General features: G+C 43.2%; 1 protein-coding gene and 1 long non-coding RNA gene across 4 annotated transcripts in view; both read left to right on the top strand.

Moving 5' to 3' along the window:
- LOC129464952 (uncharacterized) overlaps positions 1-15,070 on the top strand; it is a 31,259-nt gene extending 16,189 nt beyond the window's left edge. For both annotated transcript variants that reach the window (XR_010116302.1, XR_010116303.1), the window contains exons 2-3: positions 13,174-13,297; positions 14,727-15,070. This is a non-coding gene — a long non-coding RNA (uncharacterized lncRNA). The remainder of the gene's footprint in view (positions 1-13,173; positions 13,298-14,726) is intronic.
- Positions 15,071-15,994: 924 nt separating this feature from the next.
- Positions 15,995-26,728, top strand: part of ZNF732 (zinc finger protein 732) — a 36,575-nt gene continuing 25,841 nt past the window's right edge. For both annotated transcript variants that reach the window (XM_055246488.2, XM_063619639.1), the window contains exons 1-3: positions 15,995-16,213; positions 25,345-25,471; positions 25,972-26,067. In XM_055246488.2, the coding sequence (XP_055102463.2) occupies positions 16,211-16,213; positions 25,345-25,471; positions 25,972-26,067 (226 nt within the window). In that variant the 5' untranslated portion in view covers positions 15,995-16,210. The remainder of the gene's footprint in view (positions 16,214-25,344; positions 25,472-25,971; positions 26,068-26,728) is intronic.

The following is a 26,728-nucleotide window of genomic DNA, read 5'->3' as shown; positions in this document are numbered from 1 at the left end:
TCACACTTGGAGGGTTGCACAGCTGCCGGGCAGAGGCGCTGCTCACTTCCCAGACAGTGGGGGCGCCGGGCAGAGACGCTCCAATGGGAAGAATTTTTAACCAGTAAACAAAAAATACCCATTAAATGGAAAGGTTTTAGGACTAAAATATGTCGTTGAATTTATGAGAGCAGAAACCCAGCAGGTAGTATTTTCTAGGCATTGTAAATAACAGTCAAAGGCATCTACTAAAGTGAGTTCAACAAGTAATATCTATCTACATAAAACTTCTATAAGATTTAAAAATTAATTTCTGGATTAAATAGAAAATTCAAATAGAATTTGGATTCAGAAAAGGTTCATGATGAAGCATGGTGATTGACACCAAAACCCTGAATTTCAGTAAATAATCCTGCGAGTGTTATCTTAGTCATAGAGGAAAGTGGCATTCTGCCCATATTTAGGTATTATTCCTTTCAGTGGGGGTAGTTTTCAAAATTTTGTGAAAACTTAAAATCAGTTTTTCTGTAGTAAAAACACACTCTATGAATTACTGTTACTTTATAGTATAATTGGGGGAAAGATATATTCTAAATAACTTGAAATTTTTCATGAGATGCTGTTGTCTGCCAAAAAAATTGTGAAATATTTTTCTCAGGTGTGCTTTGTTGATATGTTTGCTGTTTGGGAAAATACATATTCTAGAAACTTTCAATGTAGAAAGCTAAAATTCTTAGGAAGTTACAATAACTTTTTTTTTTTTTTGAGATGGAGTTTCACTCTTGTTGCCCAGGCTGGAGTGCAATGGTGCTATCTCGGCTCACCGCAACCTCCGCCTCCCGGGTTCAAGTGATTCTCCTGCCTTAGCCTCCCAAGTTGCTGGGATTACAGGCATGCACCACCATGCCCGACTAATTTTGTATTTTTAGTAGAGATGAGGGTTCCCCATGTTGGTCAGGCTGGTCTCGAACTCCCGACCTCAGGTGATCCACTCTCCTTGGCCTCCCAAAGTGTTGGGATTACAGATGTGAGCCACCGCACCCAGTCTTTTTTTTTTTTTTTTTTTTGAGACAGAGTCTCTCTCTGTCACTCAGGCTGGAGTGCAGTGGCGCCATCTGGGCTCACTGCAACCTCCACCTCCTGGGTTCAAGTGATGCTCCTGCCTCAGCCTCCTGAGTAGCTGGGATTACAGGTGCCCGCCACCATGCCCAGCTAATTTTTCGTATATTTAGTAGAGACGGGGTTTCACTGTGTTAGCCAGGATGGTCTCAATCTCCTGATCTCGTGGTCCACCCACCTTGGCCTCCCAAAGTGCTGGGATTACAGGCATGAGCCACCACGCCCAGCAACAAGAACTTTTAAAATGCTGAGTAGAGTAGCAAGAAAAATATGAGAACTTTCTAGGTAGTGAAGAAGACCAAATAAAGTATCCAGAATGTGATCAATCTAAGAAACAAGAGCTCTTCTTGGATATGGGTAAAGACACAGATGACAAATTCCTGTGGGTTGACCAACTTGACATAGGCAAATGGGGAAAGAACCATAAACTAACTGCAGACATGGCAAATGTGGTATCTCCCATTAGTGTGAAACAATTACAACTTATGTTGCCTACATTTATAGGATTTACATTTAAAATGTTTCAAGTCAATACAATCAGGAAAATAGACAACATATTAATAATGTGGAAAGAACAAGAAGCTATAAGGGTGACAAGTCATATTTGGAAAATAGCCAAATATGAAGTAAACAATTAAAAATGTAAATAATCTACTTAATTTACAACATATCAGTGAAACATTTGTCTTAGCCGATGAGATTAGTCAACTATAATACTGGGCAGAATCAGTGTAAAAACAGAAAAAGAGAAGTTATATAACCTCAAATATACATGTATGAAAAGTAGGATGAAAGGAAATAAAACAAACCTAATTGTTTCTACAGAATATATTTTCATTTTTGTTTGTTTGTTTGATTTTTTGGTGGAGTTTCGTTCTTGTGGTCCAGGTTGGAGTGCAATGGCATGATCTCGGCTCACTGTGACCTCCGCCTCCCAGGTTCAAGTGAATCTCCTGCCTCAACCTCCCAAGTAGTTGGGATTACAGGTGCTCATCACCACGCCCAGCTAATTTTTTGTATTTTTAGTAGAGATGAGGTTTCCCCATATTGGCCAGGCTGGTCCTGAACTCCTGATCTCAGGTAATCCGCCCGCCTCGACCTCCCAAAGTGCCGGGATTACAGCACTGCATGAGTGTGAGCCACCGCGCCTAGCCTACAAAATATATTTTCAAAATTAAAGTCAATATTCAGACTTGGTGACTTATAGTTTCTAAAATTGAAAACCAGATATAAGTCTTTGAATTCAGAAATGCAGTGTGTCAACAAAATAAATAGATTAAATACTGAAAAATAGCCAAGCTGCACGAGACCAGAGTAGAAAAAAACTGTATAAATCAGTGAGAGAAAAAAATTTTTACAAAGATGGAAGTAACATTTCCACAGCTACATAGAACAAAAACCAGAAAAAGAAATATAAATGAATCTAAGGTAAATTATCTTTAAAGCTAGAAATGAATACTTACCTGCAATACCTTCAACAAAAAAAGTAAATTAAAATATTTTCAAAAGAAAAACAGGGCCAGGCACAGTGGCTCAGTCCTGTAATCCCAGCACTTTGGGAGGCCAAGGCGGGTGGATTGCCTGAGCTCAGGAGTTTGAGACCGGCCTGGGCAACACGGTGAAACCCTGTCTCTACTAAAATACAAAAAATTAGCTGGTTGTGGCAGCATGTGCCTGTAGTCCCAGCTACTCGGGAGGCTGAGGCAGGAGAATTGCTTGAACCCGGGAGGGGGAGGTTGCAGTGAGCCAAGATTGCGCCATTGCACTCCAGCCTGGGCAACAGAGTGAGACTCCATCTCAAAAAAAAAAAAAAAAAAGAGAAAAACATTAATGTTGTTATCAGAGCTTCTTAAGCATGTACTTCAAGAAAAAAGAAACATTTTTGTGTCTAAAGTTAAAAATAAAAATGAAAAAGTAACAGATTTGATTTTGGAGCTGACATGTCCTTCTCTCAGGGTTATCAGTACCTGGCAGCCTTTCACCTACATACAACACTGTAGAGTTTAACAAAATTGTCTTCTCTTTAATCTCTTCTCTGATCTTTATACCCTGTGAGGCTGTGCAAAATAGAGGCTTGAGTCCCATTTTTCAGATAAAAAGCTGAGGCTCAGAAGGACAAAAATCACACACAAAGTTTGTGACAGAACTGGGACTAGAACACAAGACTCTCATACCAGTGCTTTTCCCATCCTAAATCACTCCCAGGGCTAGGAATACATTAAGACTCCAAAAGATAAAGAATTGCTCAGGCCACGTGCAGTGGCTCATGCCTGTAATCCCACCAATTTGGGAGGCCAAGGCAGGCAGATCACGAGGTCAAGAGATTGAGACCATCCTGGCCAACATGGTGAAAGTCCCTCTCTACTAAAGTTACAAAATTTTGCCAGGTGTGGTGGTGTGCACCTGTAGTCCCAACTACTTGGGAGGCTGAGGCAGGAGAATTGCTTGTAACCAGGAGGCAGAGGTTGCAGTGAGCCAAGATTTTGTCACTGCAATTTAGCCTGGCGACAGAGTGAGACTCCATCTAAAAAAACCAACCAAACAAACAAACAAAAAAAGGAATTGCTTAATGCATTCCACCAAGATTAGACCTGACCCACCCCAGAAAGCTCTGGGACCCTGAAATGGAGAAATCAAAAACAAGAATGCACTTACATTTGCACATCTGAGCTCCAATCCAAACTCTGCCACTCAGCTATAGAACCTCACTTTCTCAGCCTCAGCTTTAAAGCACTCATTGGCTTTTAGTTTAAGCACATGAGTAATGTGTTGTGCTTCCTTTCTTCTCCTCCATGGTGTTTGTTTCATGGTTCCAGATCCTGCGGGCTTCTGATCAACCCTTCTACTAAGTGATGGATGAATAGATGAATGGATGGGTGGATGAAAGTATGGATGGAAACATGGATGGATGGGTGAATGCCCAGGAGAGCAGAAAGAAGTAAACAGAGTCAAAATGAGAATGAGGAGATGATTGAAGGATGAATAGTTGATGCATGAGATAGAGGCATGGTCTCCAACCCTCCTATCCCCACCCAGCCTCACCAACACCTGCCTTGGGGTAGCAGTGGCACGTGCTTCAGATGATGTCCCCAGTCACCATGACAGCTGCAGAAGGTGCCATAGACCTGAGGCTGATCATGGCTCATGAGAAACGTGCTGAGAGCCAGCAGAAAAAACCCAGCAGCACAATAAAGTCGATGTTGAAGCTTTTCTCATCTGCCATGGCTGCCTGGCCAGGCCATAGACTATGTTCTCCTGGCAGAGAGGGTGCATGTCATCCAGCATAAACACCCAGACGGGCTTACAGGGAAGGATGAAGCTCTGTGATTGCTGCCAATTGAGGCTTACAGCTAAAGGGAGAGCAAGACCCCAATCAGTTCCCTAGTCAGTCTTTGTTTGAGCCTTTACTGTGTGGCGGACACTCTGAGGTGTGGGCACTCTGAGAAACACAGGCTTCAGGGATGGATGGCATGCTGTCCTTATTTCTGGGGCACAGTATGGTCAAGGCTGTGCAACGTGCATGAGGTCCAGCATGTGCATGAAGCAAACAGAGGGATAGAGGGGGTGGGGGCTGACAGGACAGATTCACAGAAGGTGCCCTTGAGAAGGCAGTTAAAGTTCTTCTCACAGGGCAGGGAATGACTTCCAGGCACAGACGCCAACATGTGCAAAGGCAGAGGGGCAAGTACCCACTGACACACAGCTGGAGAGAAAGCTCTAAATGCTGTGTGCAGGCTGCCCACATTGTATCCTCCTACCCAGACCTGCTCCTCTCCAAACCCCATCCTTCCAGTTAGTGATCCAGGCCACTGTCCTCACCTCCTCTCTCACACCCACCTCCTGTGGGCCCCACCTTCAAGACATAAGAATCCAATTGCTTCTCATCCCCCGTGACTACTCATCACCTGGTGTGAGCCCCCTTCATCCCTCTCCTCCTAACTGATCTCCACTTCCATTGTTGACCCCTGAAGTCCCTTTGCAACCCAACACTAGGTGAGATCATATCAATGCTCTGCACAGAACCATGGACTGGCTTCCTGTCTCATCAGAGTAAAAGCCAAAGGCTTTAAGGTGACTCGGAGGACCCTGGAGAATTGGCCCATGTTGCCTGCACATCACTCCCCCTGAGCTCACCTCCCACCACACCTCCTCTCACTTGCTGCCCGGCAGCCACCCTGGCCCTGTGCTGTTCCTGGAACATACGGGCTCCCCAGTCTCCCTGCACCTGCTGTTCCTTTTGCCTGGACTGCTCTTCCTTTAGTTAAGTGCACAGCTCCCTCCCTTACCTCCTTCAAGCCTTTGACTAAATATCACCTTCACAGTGAAGTCTTCCCTGATCCACCTCTAAAGTTGCAGAACTACCTCCCCTGGGGATTTACTGTCTTCCTTTCTCAATCTGTTTTTCTCCACAGTCCTTATCACTATCAATCACACTTATATATTATTTATTCATCTTGTCTCTTATCTGTCTCCCCCAACTAGAACTCAAGCTCCCACAGGATGGGGGCATTGTTTTTGTTCACTGCTATATCCCCAGGGGCTGGAACAGGGTAGGCTCTGGACACATATGTGTGAATGAATTGATGGAGTCTACATACCTGGGAGAGGGAGCTGGGAAAGGAAATACAGGCAGGAAACCTCCTGGGTCTAAGGCATCTGACATTTTTCACAGAGGTTATACAGGGGATAGAGAGGAATCAGACATTAATTTTCAGTTAGGGTGAGAAAGATTGAAGTGAGCAATAATTAGCATCTGGGGGAGTAGTAGGGGGGATTACTGACTGGGAGGGGCTGGGTTGAGGTGGAGTCGTCTAGGGAAAAGGATCACCCATTCACCCAGAAAACAACAGAAGCCCAGGAGGAGCCTGATTTGGTTTGGCTGTGTCCCACCCAAATCTCATTTTGAATTCCCATGTGTTGTGGGAGGGACCCAGTGGGAGGTAATTGAATCATGGGGGCAGGTCTTTTCCATGCGGTTCTCATGACAGTGAGTAAGTCTCATGAGATCTGATGGCTTGCTTATAAAGGGGAGTTTCTCTGCACAAGCTCTCTTCTCTTGTCCACTGCCATGTGAGATGTGCCTTTCAGCTTGCACCATGATTGTGAGGCCTCCCTAGCCATATGGAACTGTAAGCCCATTAAACCTCTTCCTTTTGTAAATTGCCCAGGCTTGGATATGTCTTTATCAGCAGCATGAAAATGAAAACGGTCTAATACAGTAAATTGGTACCAGTAGAGTGAGACACTGCTCAAAAGATAACCAAAAATGAAGTTCTGAGTAATAGGCAGAGGTTGGAACAGTTTGGAGGGCTCAGAAGAAGATAGAAAAATGTGGGAAAGTTTGAAACTTCCTAGAGACTAGTTGATGGGTTTGACCAAAATGCTGATAATGATATGGACAATAAAATCCACACTGTGGTGGTCTCAGATAGAGATGAGGAACTTGTTGGCAACTGGAGCAAAGATGACGCTTGTTATGTTTTAGCAAAGAGACTGGCAGCATTCTGCCCCTGTCCTAGAGATTTGTGAAACTTTGAACTTGAGAGAGATGATTTAGAGTATCTGGTGGGAGAAATTTCTAAGCAGCAAAGCATTTAAGAGGTGACTTGGGTGCTGTTAAAGGCTTTCAGTTTTACAAGGGAAACAGAGCATAAAAGTATGGAAAATATGCAGCCTGACAATGTGATAGAAAAGAAAATCCCATTTTATGAGGAGAAATTGAAGCCAGCTGCAAAAATTTGCATAAGTAATGAGGATCCAAAAGTTAATCACCAAGACAATGGGGAAAATGTCTCCAGGTCACGTCAGAGACCTTTGTGGCAGCCTGTCCCATCACAGGCCCGGAGGTTTAGGAATAAAAAATGGTTTGTGGGCCAGGCCCTGGGTCCCTCTGCTGTGTGCAGTCTAGGGATTTGGTGCCCTGTGTTTTAGCCACTCCAGCTGTGACTTAAAGGAGCCAAGATACAGCTTGGGCTATTGCTTCAGAGGGTGGAGGCCCCAAGCCTTGTCATCTTCTACCTGGTATTGAGCCTGCAGGTGCACAGAAGTCGAGAACTGTGGTTTGGGAACCTCCGTTTAGATTTCAGATCATGTATGGAAATTCCTGGATGCCCAGGCAGAAGTTTGCTGCAGGGGTGGGGCCCTCATGGAGATCCTCTGGTAGGGCAATGTGGAAGGCAAATGTGGGGTTGAAGCCCCTACAAAGAGTCCCCACTGGGGAACCACCTAGTTGAGCTGTGAGAAGAGAGCCACCATCCTCCAGACCCCAGAATTGTAGATCCACTGACAGCTTTTTGGTAGAATAATTGGATTTCTTTGGAATAAATACCCAGTAATGGGATTGCCAGATTAAATGGTAGTTCTAAGTTCTTTGCGAAATCTCCATACTGCTTTCTATAGTGGCTGAACTGATTTACATTCTTACCTGGAGTGTATAAGTGTTCCGTTTTATCCACAGCCTCACCAACATCTTCCTTTTTTGACCTTTTAATAATTGCCATTTTGACTGGTGTGAGATGTTATCTCACTGTGGTTTTGATTTGCATTGCTCTGATGGTTAGTGATGTGGAGGATATTTTAATGTTTGTTGGGTGCCTGTAAATTCTCCTTTGATAAATATCTGTTCGTGTTTTTGCTCATTTTAAAACAGGCTTATTTTGTTTTGTTTTGTTTTGTTTTGCTTGATTGTTTACACTTCTTACAGATTCTGGAAATTAGGCCTTTGTCAGATGCATAGTTTTCAAATATTTTCTTTCATTCTATAAATTTTTTGTTTACTCTGTGGATAGCTTCTTTTGCTGTGCAGAAGCTTTTTAGTTTAATTAGGTCCCATTTGTCAATGTTTGTTTTTCTTTCAATTGCTTTTGGGAACTTAGCCAAAAATTCTTTCCCAATTCTTTCCTAATGTCAGGAAAGATATTTTCTGGGTGTTCATGACCAAACAATTCACATATATGTGTGTTTCTTTTCTTCTTCTTTTTCTTCTTCTTCTCCTTCTTCCTCTTCTTCTTCTTCTTCTTCTTCTTCTTCTTCTTCTTCCTCTTCTTCTTCTTCTTCCTTTTATTTTTCTTCTCCTTCTCCTTCTTCTTTCTTCTTCTTCTTCTTCTTCTTCTTCTTCTTCTTCTTCTTCTTCTTCTTCTTATTCTTATTCTTCTTCCTCTTCTTATTCTCCTCCTCCTCTTTCTCCTTCTTTTCCTTATTCTTCTTCTTCTTCCTCCTCCTTTCTCTTCCTCTCCTTCTCCTTCTCCTCCTCCTCCTTCTCCTTTTTCTTCTTCTTCTTCTTCTTCTTCTTCTTCTTCTTCTTCTTCTTCTTCTTCTTCTTCTTCTTCTTCTTCCTTCTTCTTCCTTCTTCTTCTTCCTCTTCTTCTTCTTTTTGCTTCTTCTTCCTCTTCTTCTCTTCTTTCTTTTCTCCTTCTTCTTCTTCTTCTTCTTCTTCTTCTTCTTCTTCTTCTTCTTCTTCTTCTTCTCTTTTCTTCTTCTGCTTCTCCTTCTTCTTCTTCTTCTTCTTCTTCTTCTTCTTCTTCTTCTTCTTCTTCTTCTTCTTCTTCTTCTTCTTCTTTTTCTTCTCCTCCTCCGCCTCTTCCTCCTTCTTTTCCTTCTTCTTCTTTTTCTTTTTTTACTTCCACTTCTGTTTCTTCTTATTTATTGATTATGTATATGCCCACCAACAACATGCTAGTGTGAGCATCTCTGTGCAGATGCTCAAGTGTTCTTATGAGATGCCTTTCAACAGGTAGAATCCTTTATGCAAGAGCATGTAACTCTCAACTTCTTTTTTATTTTTAAATGTGGTTTCACTCTGTTGCCCAGGCTGAAGTGCAATGACACAATCTCAGCTCACTATGACCTATACATCCCAAATTCAACTGATCTCACCTCAGCCTCCCAAGTAGCTGGAACTACAGGCTCAGACCACAACACCCCAGTAGTTTTTGCATTTTTTTTTTTTTTTTGGAACAGAGTCTCATTCTGTCACCCAGGCTGGAGTGCAGTGGTGCAGTCTCTGCTCACTGCAATCTCCACCTCCTGGGTTCAAGCGATTCTCCTGCCTTAGCCTTCTGAGTAGCTGGGACTACAGGCGTGTGCCACCATGCCTGACTAATTTTTGTATTTTTAGTACAGATGGGGTTTCATCATGTTGGCCAGACTGGTATCGAACTCCTGACCTCGTAATCTTCCCATCTCAGCCTCCCAAAGTGGTAGGATTACAGGCATGAGCCACCACACCCGTCCATTTTTTGCATTTTTTATACATACGAGGTTTTGGCATGTAGCTCAGCCTGATCTTGAACTCCTGGATTCAATCAATTCACCCACCTTCCCCTCTCAAAGTGCTAAAATTACAGGTGTGAGCTATCATACTTGGCTTCTTTCAACTCTTGATACATATTTTCAAATTACCTTTCAAAAGGTTATTGACCACTTATACACTTTACAAGTATGAAGAGTGTGTTTCTACTGCTCATAAAAAGGGACCATATTAGAAAACATTTAATTTCCCAAAGTGATGCTAGACAAAACTCATATATTTTGGAGCTTTTTTTTCTAACCACATTGAAGTTGGATGCCTTGTGAAAAATTGCCTTTTTTTTTTTGAAATGGAGTTTCCCTCTTGTTGTCCAGGCTGGAGTGCAATGGCACAATCTCGGCTCATTGCAACCTCTGCCTCCGGGGTTCAAGTTATTCTCCTGCCTCAGCCTCCCGAGTAGCTGGGACTACAGGCATGTGCCACAAAGCCTGGCTAATTTTGTGTTTTTAATAGAGACAGGGTTTCCCCATGTTGACTGGGCTGGTCTCGAACTCCTGAACTCAGGTGATCCGCCTGCCTCAGCCTCCCAGAGTGCTGGGATTACAGGCGTGAGCCACCATGCCTGGCAAAATGGCCATTTTTACTTCTTTTTTTTTTTTTTTTGAGACGGATTCTTGCTCTGTCGCTTAGGCTGGAGTGCAGTGGTGCAATCTCGGCTCATTGCAAGCTCCGCCTCCCAGGATCACGCCATTTTCCTGCCTTAGCCTCCAGAGCAGCTGGGGCTACAGGCGCCTGCCACCACTCCGGGCTAATTTTGTTTTTGTATTTTTAGTAGAGATGGGGTTTCACCGTGTTAGCCAGGATGCTCTTGATCTCCTGACCTTGTGATCCACCCACCTCAGCCTCCCAAGTGCTGGGATTACAGGCGTGAGCCACTGCGCCCAGCCAACTTATTTTAATGTGTAATTTTTAAAATAAGTTCTGTGTATTTTTAAATTGAGTTTGTGACTTTTCTCCTTATTGTCAGGGGTTTCTAACACCTTCTATTTTAATGCAATCTGTCTCACATTATCCTAGCAGAGTAATGACTGTTCACACATCCAAGAATACATCTGTCCTGAATCTGTTCTTATAAGTAAGTCAGAAGTCAAGAAATCCAGGGTGTCATCTAAACACCTGGTAGAGCACCCCCAATCAAGACATGAACTTGGCTCCCTTTTACCTCATAGACAGCTGAAGGACTGGAGGTGGATTTATTGATTGACCCCATACTGCATCTAAGCGCTTGGACTAGGACTCAACCCTGATTGCCAAGCTGCATGTAAACAGTCTTGAAGTTTGCTATCATAATGTACCCTAGCCTGTCACCAAGACACTCGTCCTGGCCACTTCAACCTCTGACTCACAGCTCTGTTGGTGTGAATGCAAACCTGGCTCTCTGGCTGCCAAGAATCTATAAATGCAGAACAGCAGATCAAGCATTCAGGCACCAGGCAAGAGTTCTTTCCAGGTTTCCAAAACAGACTTTCCAGAATTTCCCAAAGATATTGAGACTTAGACCCTTCCTGACCCCACTCCCTGAAATAATCATAAATGGAATCTGGGAGCCATGCAGACTCTCTAGCCTACTCTTTAGTGAAAATGGACTTGGGCCTAAAATGGCAACCCATTGTCCTCAAGAACACAAACTCAGATGCTGAGCATTGGCCTCCTACCTTCCCATGACAGATCTTACCCAAGTCCCATCAAAGCTCATACTGTCTTTTAACCGCCACCATCCAGACATGTTCCAGAACAACCCCTCAGAATTGTCTTAATGAGATGGGATAAGGGGCAATGAGCTCCAGGTTCAGAATGGCTGCCTTATCGTTCTCTTCCGAGAAGTCTGTACCTGCTGGACAGAATCCTCACTCCTTAGGCAGCTTAGCCCATGTCCCAGGAACTGCTCCCTAAAATAATCTTCTAGTCTCTTTTCCCTCTAAAGAGAGGGTCCATGAGACACTATATGCTAGCGAATACGTGACCTCAATTCTCACCTGACTTGGTTCACTGATGAACTGAGAGATAAAGATGCAGGGAACATCGTGTGTCTAGTGAATCTGTCCTGTGCTTCCCAGCTGTGGTGCCTGTGCAAATGCTGGAAGCCAAAAGGCTATCGAGTGGTAGACACACAGACACTGTCTAATAAAATTGTGTAAGTTTAAGTTTAATATAAATGGAACTTATGATGTCATATCAAATATTGTTACTTAATTTTATAAGAAAACTGAGTTATATTTTGTAAAGGCATTAAATATAATTTTAATAGGAAACTATGAAATTTAAGTGCACTTGGTATCAATGACTGAATTTTGGGCAATTCAGTAAAGGTCACATATGACTGTGAGTCATTGTTGATGAAATGCTCCTACAGATAGCATATTGCACATGCGTTTTGATTTGTTCCTTTCTCTGAGGTCAATTTTTCTTAATTTTATTCATCAAGTTTTATACACTTTAGACAAAAGAGACCTTGTAGTTATCATGTGCTCTATGAATCTGTACTTTGTTAGAAATACACATTTTCAGGCAAAACCCAGATATATTGTATCAAAATCTGGATTTCAAATATTTTCAGGTGATTCACATGCATATTAATAATTGTTAAGTGGCAGTAATTCTATGATTGAAAGAGAAAAGTTTATATGGATGTATTGATTTGTCAAAAAGGTACAGTCAAGACTGTATGTTTCTATGCATATACATCTTATCTTACAGAAAATAACTAAAAACAATAATAAAGTGGGGATGGGAGGCCGGTGCACAGTGGCTCATGCCTATAATCCCAGCAGTTTGGGAGGCTGAGGTGGGCGGATCACGAGGTCAGGAGATTGAGACCATCCTGGCTGACATGGTGAAACCCCATCTCTACTAAAAATACAAAAAATTAGTCAGGCTTGGTAGTGGGTGCCTGTAGTCCCAGCTACTCGGGAGGCTGAGGCAGGAGAATGGAGTGAACCTGGGAGGTGGAGCTTGCAGTGAGCCCAGATGCTGCCACAGCACTCCAGCCTGGGCGACAAGAGCAAGACTCTGTCTGAAAAAACAAAAAACAAAAAACAAAACCAAAAAAAAAAAAAACAGTGAAGGAAAAATTAAACATAAATGAGACATAATTAGTAGATGTTGAGGCTGAGCATCAGCCTATTATGCTATATTGGTTACTGTGTATAAGTTTAAAATATTCTCTAATAAAAGACTTGTCTAAAAAGACAAACCATCTATAACATTAGCTCTTCAGATTGTGGTTAGATTTGGGGGGAAGGAAAAGAGGAAGTGGTTTGTGGGCAAAAACAAGGGTAGTTCTATTCTATAGTTACACAAATGTATTAGCTTTGTTATAAATTATTGAGCATTACATTAATACTTCATTGTGGATGCATTTCTGTATGCATGTTATACATCAATAAAAATGTAAATATTGGCCGGGCGGGTGGCTCAAGCCTGTAATCCCAGCACTTTGGGAGGCCGAGGTGGGCGGATCACGAGGTCAGGAGATCGAGACCACGGTGAAACCCCGTCTCTACTAAAAATACAAAAAATTAGCCGGGCGCGGTGGCGGGCGCCTGTAGTCCCAGCTACTCAGGAGGCTGAGGCAGGAGAATGGCGTGAACCTGGGAGGCGGAGCTTGCAGTGAGCCGAGATCGCGCCACTGCACTCCAGCCTGGGCGACAGAGCGAGACTCTGTCTCAAAAAAAAAAAAAAAAAAAAAAAAAAGTAAATATTACATATTTAATACTAACTTAATATTTCAGAATAATAGCAATGTTTTGTATTGTTTTGTTTGAAAGTGGGCCATTGGCCAGGTGTAGTCCACTGCACTCCAACCTGGGGCAACAGAGTGAGACTCCATATCAAAAAAAAAAGTGGACCATTTACACTCAGTCATCATGAGATGGATACTAATATTCCAAGGTTTGTATACATGTCTTGACCCTTGGGAGTACCCCTCAGTCTTTCATTTTTTACATCAATTGAGTAAGTAGCATGGTTTTAGTTTTGGGGAACAAAATTTCTTACAGCAAAGTCCTTCCTCCACAACAATATTCACCGAGCACAGTGGGCTGCACATAGTGTGCACTCAGTGTGTGTGGAACTGGTTTGAATCACGAACAAAACAAGTAGCAGAGGTCAGTTTTGCAAAGGAAGAATGTGGGTAATACAGGTAAGACTGAAAGGGCACAACTCAATAGCAAGCAGTTTTTACATTAATTTGAGAAATATTTTCAACTGGTTCTCCGAAAGATGTTGGTTTACAGCAGACATTTGGGAGTATGGCTGCATATTGTAATCACCTGGAGAGCTTTAAATCACACTGACTGTTGCCTGGGTCTTATGCTAGGGATTCTGGCTTAATTTTTCCCTTGAAATTTGGGTTTGGGAACTTTAAATACCACCACCTACACGCACAACAGGCTAATATGCCTCCAAGGGTGAGAAGCATTGATTCAGGGTGAGGAATGCATTGGTTGTGTGTGATTTCTATGTGTGCTCTAGGCATTTGCCCTATAGCTGCTCCTAAATGTGGGGTGTTAGAAAACATCTTGGCCCTTCAAAGCCTACTCTGCTGGTTGGCTAAATTGCAGCAGGAAAAAATGTCAGCAGCCCTACTGCTATGTCACTTGCCTGCAGAGCAAAAGTTGTTTCAGGAACAGTAATTTGACTTAGTCTATATTAAAAATCATAAATAGTCTACAAATACAAAAAATAAAGAGTTTGGTGCTATGTTGAGTGCATTATAGGTGTTTTCAAATTTCTCCTATGATAAACTAAAAATGTAATGTTGGGCATTAATTTCCTAAACCCAATGCTCAGCAATTTCCTCAAATTGTTTCCAGTTTTTCCAAGAGACTTCAGAACCATTCCCTGAAGTGAATTATTTCCAGTGGTGAAGAGTAAGGGTGGATGGGATGAGATTCTAAAAAAAAAAAAAAAAAAAAAATCTTGCTTCTATTTCAGAAGTGTCACTCTTCGGCCCCTTGAAGGACATGAAAAGCTGGCTGAGTAGTGTGGTATATGGCGGTGCATGGGCTTCAGAGTTAGGGAAGCATCGATCCTGAGTCCAAGCCAGCTGCTTGGGAGCTGTGAGATAGTTATATAAGCCACATCTGCAAGAAAAGTCATGATGAAATTGATTGCAAAAACAGCAATTTAAAAAAAATTCTTATTGTATTCATGTTCTTGGAAATGGCTTTTATAGTTGTTCCCATCAAGAAACAGATTCTGTTTCCCGAACTTGAATATCTCTTGACTTATTTGCACAGGCTAAAGCTGTGCATATGACAGGGTGCCAGTTTGGGGCCCAGGTTCCAAAGGTCTTAAATGCTTCTCTTATCTTTTTCAGAATTCTTCCATCTCTATGAGAACAAGCCCATTTTAACTTTCCGGAGGATAAAATAGCATGCTGAGGAAAGCCAAAGTGCGCCAGTTTACAGACAGCTCACTCCTAGAAGCAGAGCCACCTAATTCACCAGCAGCTGACCACTCACACCTGAAGGAGCCAAACTCAGCCCAGAAGAATGGCCCGGCTGAGCCCAGCCTAAACTTCTAACCAGCTCAATCCTGAGCTAGTATGTTTCGGGATTGTTATGCAGTTATAGCTTAGTAATACATACACCCATTAAAGACAGGATTCCAGGATTCCAGGACAGATTGATTGCTTAATAAATCCTACTCTGCTTTACTCACTCTCTGGTGTCTGTATGTCTTATTCTTCCTGGTCATAGGAAGAGAGTCCAGACTTGGCTGTACTGAGAAGACCACCACACTGGCACCAAACAGCAAGGGGGAGACAGTGATCTTCACGTGGACACTCTCAGCTTGCAGTCCCTGTTCTCTCTAGGGGCACTGTCCCACCCATCCTTCATCCTGAGGAGAAAAGTTGGTAGAGAGGCTGGTGCCTTACTTCCAGCAGAAAAGACGTGTTCAGGCCCTCACTTTCTTGAGGTCAGAGCCCTCATGGCTGCACTCAGTGTGGCAGCCACCGGACATATGTAGCTACTGGGTACCTGGAATGTGGCTGGTTTGAGGTAAAATGTGCTGCAACCATAAAATACACAGTGAGTTTAGACGAATTAGATCAGAAATATACTTTATTTCTAATTATATATTGATCACATATTGAAAGAATATTTTGGATACAATAGGTTAAAATTATAAATAATTTCACTTGTTTCTTCTTATTATTTTTGATGTGGCTAATAAAAAATTGAAAATTCACAAATAGCTAACATCTTATTTTTTAAAGGATTGCTTCCCTCTTAAAATCCTACTCAAAAGACCAGAGGACACAGAGGTTATGAAATCTAAAATATTAAAATAATTGTCATTATATTGTTTCCATTTGTGAACAAGTGTGTGTCTGTGTGTGTGCGCGCGTGCGTACACAATTTATAAATGGACGTAACCTTACACACCAGAAGGTTAAAAATGAACCCCCAACAGAGCCAAGCCTAGCACAGAAAGCCCTGACTGAAAATACCTGGAGGCACGAGTCTGTCACTCTTGCCTCATTAAGTGCACTGTGTGGTGGCAAGTTCTGTCACTCAAATTCTGAGGGTGGGGAGCTTGGTGTCTTATCCAATCACAGAGCTGGACTAGAACTGCCCAATCAGGTGCGCAGCCGGAGGGGAGGGGGCGGCCTTCGGGATCTGGCGCGGCTTTTGCCTTTGGCTCCAGCGTGAGCTCGGTTAGGGCCTCCGCCGCCGTGCTTTCACTCCTCAGGGAGGCGTCGGTGATTCGGTCACAGCCTCAGCCTCCGTCGCTCTGTGACCTGCGGGTATTGGATGATTCGTAGCTGAGACTCCGCTACACCCCTGAAGTGGGGAAATGGTGAGTGTGGGGGGCAGGGCGTCCCAAAGCTGGGGAGGCCTCATCGGAACCGGCGGGAAATGGCGGCGGCGGGTCCGAGTCTGCGAACGGAGTTCCCGCTGCCGCCGCTCAGCCCTCAGTCCTCAGTCCCCTCCGGCGAGGGACCCGGGTTCATGTCGGTCCCCGCAAGGCGGCTCTGGCCCAGCCTGCAGCCCTCCTTGTGCAGCTCTGCGCCCGCAGCCCCGCACCTTCCCCAGGCTGTGGGGTGAGGAGAAGCTCATCGGGAAAACGCCTGCGCGGCGTGCGAGGTGCCCGCCTGGGAGGAGCTGTGGTCTGGGGGTCCCTCCCTACTTTACGCTGTTTGGAATGATATCGAGGCCCCATCAAAACATAGAGTTCATGTGAGCAAATGGGGACTCATTAATGGGACAGCCCCGGCCATGGCTGGGGTTTGGGGGCTGCCGGCGGGTCTTGAAGGCTTTTGTGAGGTGTGTGAGGAAGCGAAGCAAATCACCCGCCCGCTCCAACTTGCCCGCCAGTCCCCTTGCCCTGTGCGCCTCCTCCGCGTGGCTGTTCCTGAGTGGCATCTTTTAGAATACGCTAGTGTGGGCGCGCACAGCGCTTCACTGAGTTGTGAGTAGTTTTGCCACATTATTGAACCTCAGGAGGATGTGGGTGCCCTTGGTTTGTAGGCAGGCGTTCAGAAGTGAAGACGGGTGTGCAGAGGCAGGGACTGGCGTCTGCAGGGGGGCAGCTGCGGGAAGAGTGCTGAGCTTGTGGGGTCTGCGCTGATTCTGGGTGGTGTCGTCAGTGAGTTGCTGGACACAGCTTTGGGGTTGGAGCATTGACTGGTGTTGAGCAAACTCCGCACGTTTTCTGTCAGAAGAAAGACATGGCTGAGCCTGGGCTGGAGGGAGATGCCAGGTGTCTGCGGGAGTCGCGACTGGGTTCTGCACATGCACGGTCCTGCTGGGCACTGTTGGGTTCCTCCAGGTCTCCTCCTGGGGAGAGAGGGGACTGGGAACTTAGAGGAAAGGAGTTCTGAGAAACATCCCTTCCCTGCACCCTGCTGCCAGTCCCCACTTAATGCTAACCCACTCCCGAGGATGCTCACTGGGCATTCGCATTGCCACACTCCTCCCAGGACAGGGTTCTACCCTCAGGAATTGTGCCCATGACAGCTTTGCTCCTAGGGTGTTCTGCCAAGAACACAGTTCCAGGAAGACTCCTGGCTCATTTCAACCCCAGACACTGGATCTATAGCAGGAACCTGTTTCCTTCCCCCACCCAGGCTTCTGGACCACCTGATGCTAATCTCTTCTGCCTTTATGGACACATGAATCAGTCAGATGGTAGCCCTGCCTAGACCGGCACTTGTAGCACAAACCAGTCCTTTAGTCAGTCCTGCCCTGCCCCCACCATGACTCTTGCTAGCTCCTTTCTCTCTTCTGCTTTTTTCTTCCTCACAAATCTTCTTTCCTGTGCACACAGTGTGCCCAAGTCCATCCCTCACTTGCCTGCGAGAATTCAGACATTAGTGAGTTCAAGACCATGCCTTTAAACCTGGCTGTTGTAGTAGCAAACCCAAATTAGACGCGGCTTAATGGTCTCTCTTTAGAATGAGGGAATAATTTTTGCTCTTCTCCCATTTCTTAAAGCATTTAGTTGGAAAACTTTTTTTGTTTTGTTTTCTTGAACCGGAGTCTCACTCTGTTGCCCAGGCTGGAGTGCAGTGCCGTGATATCGGCTCACTGCAACCTCCACCTCCCGAGTTCAAACAATTCTCCTGCCTCAGCCTTCTGAGTAGCTGGATTACAGGCCTGCGCCACCACGCCCGGCTAATTTTTGTAATTTTAGTAGAGAGGGAGTTTCACCATGTTGGCCAGGCTGGTCTTGAACTCCTTACCTCGGGTGATAATGTTGTACCTGAGCGAGTTAGAGAAAACACCACACTTCGAGATGAATTAAAAGTCCGTTTATTTAGCCAGCGGCCAAGAGACAGCTAACGCTCAAAGTTCTCTCGGCCCGAAGAAGGGACTAGATTTTCTTTTATACTTTGGTTTAGAAAGGGGAGGGGGGTCTAGTTAAAACAATTTTACAGAAATAAAATAGGCAAAAAGTTAAAAGGATAAATGGTTACAGAAAAGTAAACAGTTCCAGGTGCAGGGGCTTTAAGATTATTACAAGGTGATAGACGCGGGGCTTTTGGGCGTTGTCAATCAGACGAATTCCTGGGAACTGCGGATATTGCTCGCCACAGTATTTTATCAGTTAATTGCATTCTTGGATGTGCTGGGAGTCAGCTTGCACGAGTTAAGTCCTTGAGGAAGGGGCTGCCAGTGAAAGAGCCAAGATGGAGTCTGTCTGGCTCTTAGCTAAGGGAGAGTCAACTCAGGTGGAAACAAGGCTAGGTGTTTAAAGGAAGAGGGAGAGTCTAAAAACAGGGTTAGTAAAAACAAGGTTGGGCATTACAATTTGTCCGCCTCGGCCTCCCAAAGTGCTGGGATTGCAGGCGTGAGCCACTGTACCTGTCTTGAAAACTTTTAAAGTATTTTCTCTGCCTCTTTAAAATTTATGTAAGTCATTTTTGTCAGTTAAATAAGTCATTTGTCTTTTTTGAGTCAAACTTGTCTTTATCTAGGACCTGGAAACTATTGCTTTGAAATGTAAATAGCAAGAACATGCACCCTATCCCACAGTTTCTGTAGGCGACTAGGAGGCTGCCTTCAGCAGGTACCTAGCCTCACATTGCAAATATACCTCCTGTCATGAAAATGTTGGAAGTTTATTTTTTCTATGAATATTACCAATTAGAAAACCCAGATGAGTTCTCAGATTACTAGGTGAAATTACAGTAAGCTGTATATGACAAATGGTGCTGTCATGTCTTCTACTTGAGAATTAATTATGGTGAGTTTCTGTGTTTGTAGTCTCTTAGTAGATTGCCTATGATGCACATCACATTTTGGTTTAATTATGTAACAAAACATTTTCTTACTTGTCTATTATTGTGGAGTTTTTTAGGATTGGAGATGATTTTGCTTTTAGTTATATTTTTCCTCACACTGTCCAAAATCACCAGACATTATACACAAGTGCCCTCTAGGCTTCACTTTAGAGAAAAACCTTTCTCAGGATTCCACTCACAACCCATAATTTGGTGGCAAGGTGCACAAAGTGCAGCAAAGTGCTCCCCAAATCTGGAAACAGAATGGTCTTTCCTTCTATCTACAGTTGCTTCTATAACAGTTATACTGGATTTCTACAAAAATAACTTTTTAGTACTGCAATCAGTTATTCCTCCTTTGTCAGTGTACCTGGCATCTTCAAATCTGACACTGATTCCGTGATCATGGGGCCCATAATCCCAATCAGGATCACACATGTGCATTGATTAAACCTGAGAACTTCATATATATATATATATATATATATATATTTTATTATACGTTAAGTTCTAGGGTACATGTGCACAACGTGCAGGTTTGTTACATATGTATACATGTGCTATGTTGGTGTATTGCACCCATTAACTCATTTACATTAGGTATATCTCCTAATGCTGTCCCTCCTCCCTCCCCCCACACCACAACAGGCTCTGGTGTGTGATGTTCCCCTTCCTGTGTCCAAGTATTCTCATTGTTCAATTCCCACCTATGAGTGAGAACATGTGGTGTTTGGTTTTTTGTCCTTGCAATAGTTTGCTGAGAATGATGGTTTCCAGCTTCATCCATGTCCCTACAAAGGACATGAACTCATCATTTTTATGGCTGCATAGTATTCCATGGTGTATATGTGCCACATTTTCTTAATCCAGTCTGTCATTGTTGGACATTTGGGTTGGTTCCAAGTCTTTGCTATTGTGAATAGTGCCGTAATAAACATACTTGTGCATGTGTCTTTATAGCAGCACAATTTATAATCCTTTGGATATACACCCAGTAATGGGATGGCTGGGTCAAATGGTATTTCTAGTTCTAGATCCCTGAGGAATCGCCACACTGTCTTCCACAATGGTTGAACTAGTTTACAGTCCCACCAACAGTGTAAAAGTGTTCCTATTTCTCCACATCCTCTCCAGCACCTGTTGTTTCCTGACTTTTTACTGATCACCATTCTAACTGGTGTGAGATGGTATCTCACTGTGGTTTTGATTTGCATTTCTCTGATGGCCAGTGATGATGAGCATTTTTTCATGTGTCTGTTGGCTGCCTAAATGTCTTTTGAGAAGTGTCTGTTCATATCCTTCGCCCACGTGTTGATGGGGTTGTTTTTTTTCTTGTAAATTTGTTTGAATTCTTTGTAGATTCTGGATATTAGCCCTTTGTCAGATGAGCAGATGCAAAAATTTTCTCCCATTCTGTAGGTTGCCTGTTCACTCTGATGGTAGTTTCTTTTGCTGTGCAGAAGCTCTTTAGTTTAATTAGATCCCATTTGTCGGCCGGACCCGGTGGCTCAAGCCTGTAATCCCAGCACTTTGGGAGGCCGGGGCAGGCGGATCACGAGGTCAGGAGATCGAGACCACGGTGAAACCCCGTCTCTACTAAAAATACAAAAAATTAGCCTGGCGTGGTGGCGGGCGCCTGTAATCCCAGCTACTCGGGAGGCTGAGGCAGGAGAATGGCGTGAACCCGGGAGGCGGAGCTTGCAGTGAGCCGAGATTGCGCCACTGCACTCCAGCCTGGGGGACAGAGAAAGACTCCGTCTCAAAAAAAAAAAAAAAAAGATCCCATTTGTCGATTTTGGCTTTTGTTGCCATTGCTTTTGGTGTTTTAGACATGAATTCCTTGCCCGTGCCTATGTCCTGAATGATATTGCCTAGGTTTTCTTCTAGGGTAAACCTGAGAACTTCAAATCCCTTCTGCCTTTGCCCAAATGCCCACAAATGTGCATAGCTCACCAGCCCTGCAAGTCTTAAATGTGCAGTTCCAAATTCTGAATTTATGTCCTGGGATTTGAGAGAAGGACAGAACTTTTATCTGAGAAATACAAGTTATTTTAATGATCAGACCCAGTGATGTGTTAAAATGAGACCACAGTCATGTACTGTTCCCCTCTTTGAACTATTTGTCTTTTGGAATTGTGTGCTATTGCCACGAATGGCTATAATTTTTTCTTTTTTTTTTTTTTTTTTTTTTTGAGATGGAGTCTCACTCTATCGCCCAGGCTGGAGTGCAGTGGTGCGATCTCACCTCACTGCAACCTCCACCCCCTGAGTTCAAGTGATTCTCCTGTCTCAGCCTCCTGAGTAGCTGGGACTAACCCACCACCACGCGTGGCTAACTTTTTGTATTTTTTAGTTGAGATGGGGTTTCACCATGTTAGCCAGGATGGTCTTGATCTCCTGACCTCTTGATCCCTCTGCCTCGGCCTCCCAAAGTGCTGGGATTACAGGCATGAGACACCATGCCTGGCCACAAATGGCTATAAATTAACCTAATAATTTCATACTTGACACTATAACCCACACCTTATATTTTAATGTATATAGCCAGTCACTAACCACTTACTTCTATAAGCCAATAAGAATTTCTGACAACTTTCTATCAGTTCCCTCTCTACCTTCCTTTTTGCCTTTAAAAATATACTTGTCAGCTGGGCACAGTGGCTCACGCCTGTAATCCTAGCACTTTGGGAGGCCGAGGCGGGCGGATCACCTGAGGTCCGGAGTTTGAGACCAGACTGGCCAACATGGTGAAACCCCATCACTACTTTAAAAAAAAAAAAAAAGCCGGCGTGGTGGCGCATGCCTGTAATCCCAGCTACTTGAGAGGCTGAGGCCGGAGAATCATTTGAATCCAGGCGCCAGAGGTTGTGGTCAGCTGATATCGTGCCATTGCACTCCAGACTCCAGCCTGGGCAACAAGAGTGAAACTCTGTCTCTTAAAAAAAAAAAATATATATATATATATACATGTATATATATATATGTATATATGCTCGTAACTGCCTCTAATTGGAGTGTATATTCAGGGCACCTTTATATTCCAGTGTTGCATCTTCAAGTTTTGGCCCAAATAAACTCTCTACTTGTGTTTACCCCAGGTTTTTCCTTTGAGGTCAAAATATTCTTTAGAATGTGTTGAAGGAGCCTCCATGAAAGAATCTTTCCTCTGGTTTTACTCTGCTTGCTGTAACCCCTAAGAATGCTGAGGCACATTGATCCCACCTAGAATATGCACATAAAAGCTGACCTCTGCCTAGGATTCACAAAACAGGACCAGACTTTGGGCTGAAGACATAACAGAAAACTCATAGAAGACATTTTCTGTATCATGAGAGGTCAACATAGGTGGAGCTCTTTGAGTTTTCCAGATCTTGTCCAGTGACCTGATACAGTTGTGTGGGAGGCTTCTGGTGTGAACAGAAGAATCCTGTGGCAGAATCTGTTAAGTGTAAAAAAGCACCTTAGCAGTGGGAGTTCAGGGCCACAAAATATTCAGAGCCAAAGTCACAACTATGCCTCCCCGTAAACTGTTACTGGAGTAGAGTAGTTTTGTCCTTCCCCTTGCCTCAGAGTTAGCTGATCAGGGACAGGGGCTATCACGTCTGGATCCAGGATCTGCAGCTTCACCAGGGCTGTTTCATTTTCTGTTTGCATCCCACTAACTGAGCCTGAATCTCTCCTGCCTGGATCACTATGGGGATATCAGCCCAAGGTCACTGGGGACACTCACCAGCATCTGTATTCGAGACATCTGAGGATGTCCTGTGCAGACTGGGGTCAGTCTGACAGCAAGGTCTAATTCTGCTCCCATTTTAGAGGAAGAGAAATGACTCATTCAGGGTTTGTTTCTCCCCTCACAGAATCTCCTTGGTTTGTACCCAAATAAGAGTTGCTCCAGTTTTCTAGTTTTTTTTTTTTTTTTTTGGTGAAAAGTGAGACCTGGAGACTCAAACTAATCCATAAGCTAATTGCTTCTATTTCATATGGTCCATTAGAAAAAGGGGTGAAGCAGTCATGGTCCCTACCCTCAAGGAACTTGCAGTCTGGAGCACATGAATAAATGGTTGAATTCAGCATCATGTGTTCAGTGCAAAGACGGAAACTGTACAGGACACTTAGGCTTCATTTGGGTTACTTCTCTTTTATTGTTTTGTGAGTTTTGATGCCACCACCTGAATGACTATTCATTGACAGAAGAGAAGTTGTTATTGTTAGTATTGTTTTTACCTTGCTAAGAATAAATATTTAGCTTCTAATATAATTGCGCTAGAGAAATGTAAGGGATTTGGTTAAATTCCTTGTTGTATGTTATTAAAGACACAGAGAAGTGGCTAAAATAGATTAAAATTTCATAAAATCTGGGAATCAAATTTCTCTTGGGCAGGCTTAGAAAAGACAAAACTGAAAAAACTTAGCGGCGTAGAGAACAGAAGTCTAGGACCCACTCTCTGTCCTAACCCTGCCCAGATCCACCCTCTGCTGAACCTTGTCCAGGTCTGACCCCGCACTGAAATCTCTCAGAACTGCTTAGAGGAGATCAGAGTTTGGGGTGGCTACTCCTACTGCCTCTCCAGAGCTGGTGCTCCCAATTTCCTGAAACACAAAAGCAGATAAATGGGGAAAAGCAATATACTTTTGGGCCTTAAATTCTTTTTTATAAAATTAAAACCAGTGTTTCTAGAGACATCTCATCCAGCAACCTGTTCTCCATCCCTGCAGTTTCAGTGGGGTTTTTTTTACAAATCTTAAATACAACACAAAAATAAATTCCTCTGAATTGCATTTAATACATCCTTTGTTTCTTTGTGATCTATTTATATTGACTGGTTATTCTATACCTTTAAAAAACAAATCAATTGTAGGAAAATAGAAAGGAAATGGTAATTCTGGGCCCTGTATTTAAATCCTGGGAAGTATCGAACACTTAGTGCCCACCTCCCAGGATGTCCTAAGAATTAACACATAATGTGAGTGTCTCAGCACAGTGCTCTGTGACATACTCCTGAGCACATAGTACATGCTCCATAAATATCACATTAATGCAGGCGCACATGTTGTTTTTCTTTTTTTTTCCTTTTTCTTTTCTTTTTCTTTTTTTTTTTTGAGATGGAGTCTCACTGTCGCCCAGGTGGATGGAGTGCAGTGGCGTGATCTCGGCTCACTGCAACCTCCAGATCGCGAATTCAAGTGACTCTTCTGCCTCAGCCTCCTGAGTAGCTGGGATTACAGGCGCATGCCACTATGCCCGGTTAATTTTTGTATTTTTAGTAGAGACGGGGTTTCACCATATTGGCCAGGCTGATCTCAAACTCCTGACGTTGTGATTCCCCCACCACGGCCTCCCAAAGTGCTGGAATTATAGGCATGAGCCACTGTGCCTGGACCACATGTTGTTTTTCAAATGCAGACTTACTCAGACACTGACACCGTCTCCAGCCTCTGTAAACTTTAAACGGCCTGCAGAGAATGCTGTGCTTCAGGATGATGATTTGTGGTCTTGTCTTGGGATGAAAAGTATTTGCGTTGTGATAAGGGTGTTGGGGTAAGGGGACTCTATACTGTGCCTGCTTTCTCTAGCCGAGTGGTACTATAATGTGTCTAGGTGGAGGAACATCAGCATTAACAGAAGACTTGCTGTAAGAAGCTAATTCATGAACTCTTTTCAAACCTGCAAAATTTTGTTACAGTGAGGCCTAGAATATCAAATAATTGTTATGCACATTGAAGCTTGAGAGGCAGTGCTTAGCTAAGTGACTCTCAGCCCAGTCTTCCAGTAGGATCACACGGACAATTTGAAGATAAATCATCACCTGTGCCCTCCCCACAGATCCTGTCTGTTGTTCTGGGTGGAAACATTGCTGATTTTTAAATTAAATTCCTCGCATATTACAGCGAGGCCAAGGTCAAGCGTGAGGCATTCCAGATACTTTCATGAGAGGTGAGTTCCAGGAGGTCACAGGGCCTACTCTGCTTGGTTTTGGTAGGGGCAGGTCAGTGTAGCCCATTATTTTTATTGCAGGAACAGAAACTGTTGGAATGCCTTCCTTTTTCCGCAGAGCTATAGAATACTTTAGAGAACATTACTGCATTGAAAGTTGTTTTATTAGATAATCCCAGTCAGTCACATGTCAGAACTAGTTCTCTTAACACATTTCACCTGTAGTCAAATTAAGAACTTTGTCCCTTGATACATTTGTATTTTCAGGAACTCTTAACATTCAGGGATGTGGCCATAGAATTCTCTCCAGAAGAGTGGAAATGCCTGGACTCTGCCCAGCAGAGTTTGTATAGAGATGTGATGTTGGAGAACTACAGGAACCTGGTCTCCCTGGGTGAGGATAACTTCAATACATAATTCCTAATACTCCCTCAGAGAGTTTTATTTTCTATTTTTGTAGAATGTCTCTTGGGAGCTTCTGCTTTGTGTGAATTAATTTCAGTTTCTTTCTTCAAGAAACTCTTGGGAGTTTGCTGGTGTAAAAAAAGAATATTAAGATATTTTATCTTTACGTAAACCTTCTCTTTTCTCGAGCTAATTTGTGTCCTCCATTTTAGGTTAGTGGTAATTCTCCAAATTCAATGACATAAAATATTGTTTCCCACATCTTAAAATACAATTTGCACCGCTTATTTTGATTCAGTAGTACTTGGTAGTGGAACCTAGAACTCACAGATTTAAAATACTTAAATATTCTAAAAATTCTGTCAGGAAACAATTTTTGGATTAATTATCTAGGATCTTCCATAATTTCTCTTTTCTGCTTAGTATAGTATTAGGTAGGTAATTGGAGAATCCCTAACAGTAGCTTGTTAATTTTTTAAAATAAAACAGGTGTTGCTATCTCTAACCCAGACCTGGTCATCTATCTGGAGCAAAGAAAGGAGCCCTACAAAGTGAAGATACCTGAGACAGTAGCCAAACACCCAGGTAGGTGACAGTGAATGAAGGAGAGGACACAGGCCAGGGGACCAAGGTCAAGAAGGAAGCTAGGCCTTAAAATGTAGTTTGGGAAGCTCTGCTCCAGTGAAAATAATTTCTGAAAAGGTTGCATTTTTTTCTCATATTCATGAATAGGGGCATCTTCTGTCCCATGCTGTTAAATCTTCTAAGAATTCTCTTTTTTCTTTAGTGATCTTCCTTCAAGTTTACAGGGAGAGCCAATGTCCACTTTATCATTCATTAGGGGCTGCATAATCTGACTGCTCTTCCATTGCATTTGGAGACATAGGAATATGTGTATATTGAGGAGCTTTATGTCAATGTATTTTTTTCAAATATTCTTTTTGTATCATGTCTAAAATGTGTAAGGTGAATAGTGGACATATTGGAATTTGGTTCAGAAATCCCAGGAACACCAGGGACAGATGTTGCATCTTTTCTGCTTAGTGATTTTTAATCCTATAGAGGTTGCAAATATAATTCTTCAAAAATTGTTACTCAGCAATTTTATCAGAACAATAAGCATTTTCCTAAATATGAAAAAATATAATGTTACTTCAGAATGTTATTGTTTTAGTATAAACAGAGATTTGTGATTTAAACTCTATATGTGCAAATTTTCAAATTATAATATAGTTTAAAGCACAGG

The sequence above is a fragment of the Symphalangus syndactylus genome, chromosome 16, assembly GCF_028878055.3.
Source record: "Symphalangus syndactylus isolate Jambi chromosome 16, NHGRI_mSymSyn1-v2.1_pri, whole genome shotgun sequence".
NCBI classification, from domain to species: Eukaryota; Metazoa; Chordata; class Mammalia; order Primates; family Hylobatidae; genus Symphalangus; species Symphalangus syndactylus.
This window is presented reverse-complemented; position numbering and strand designations above follow the sequence as displayed.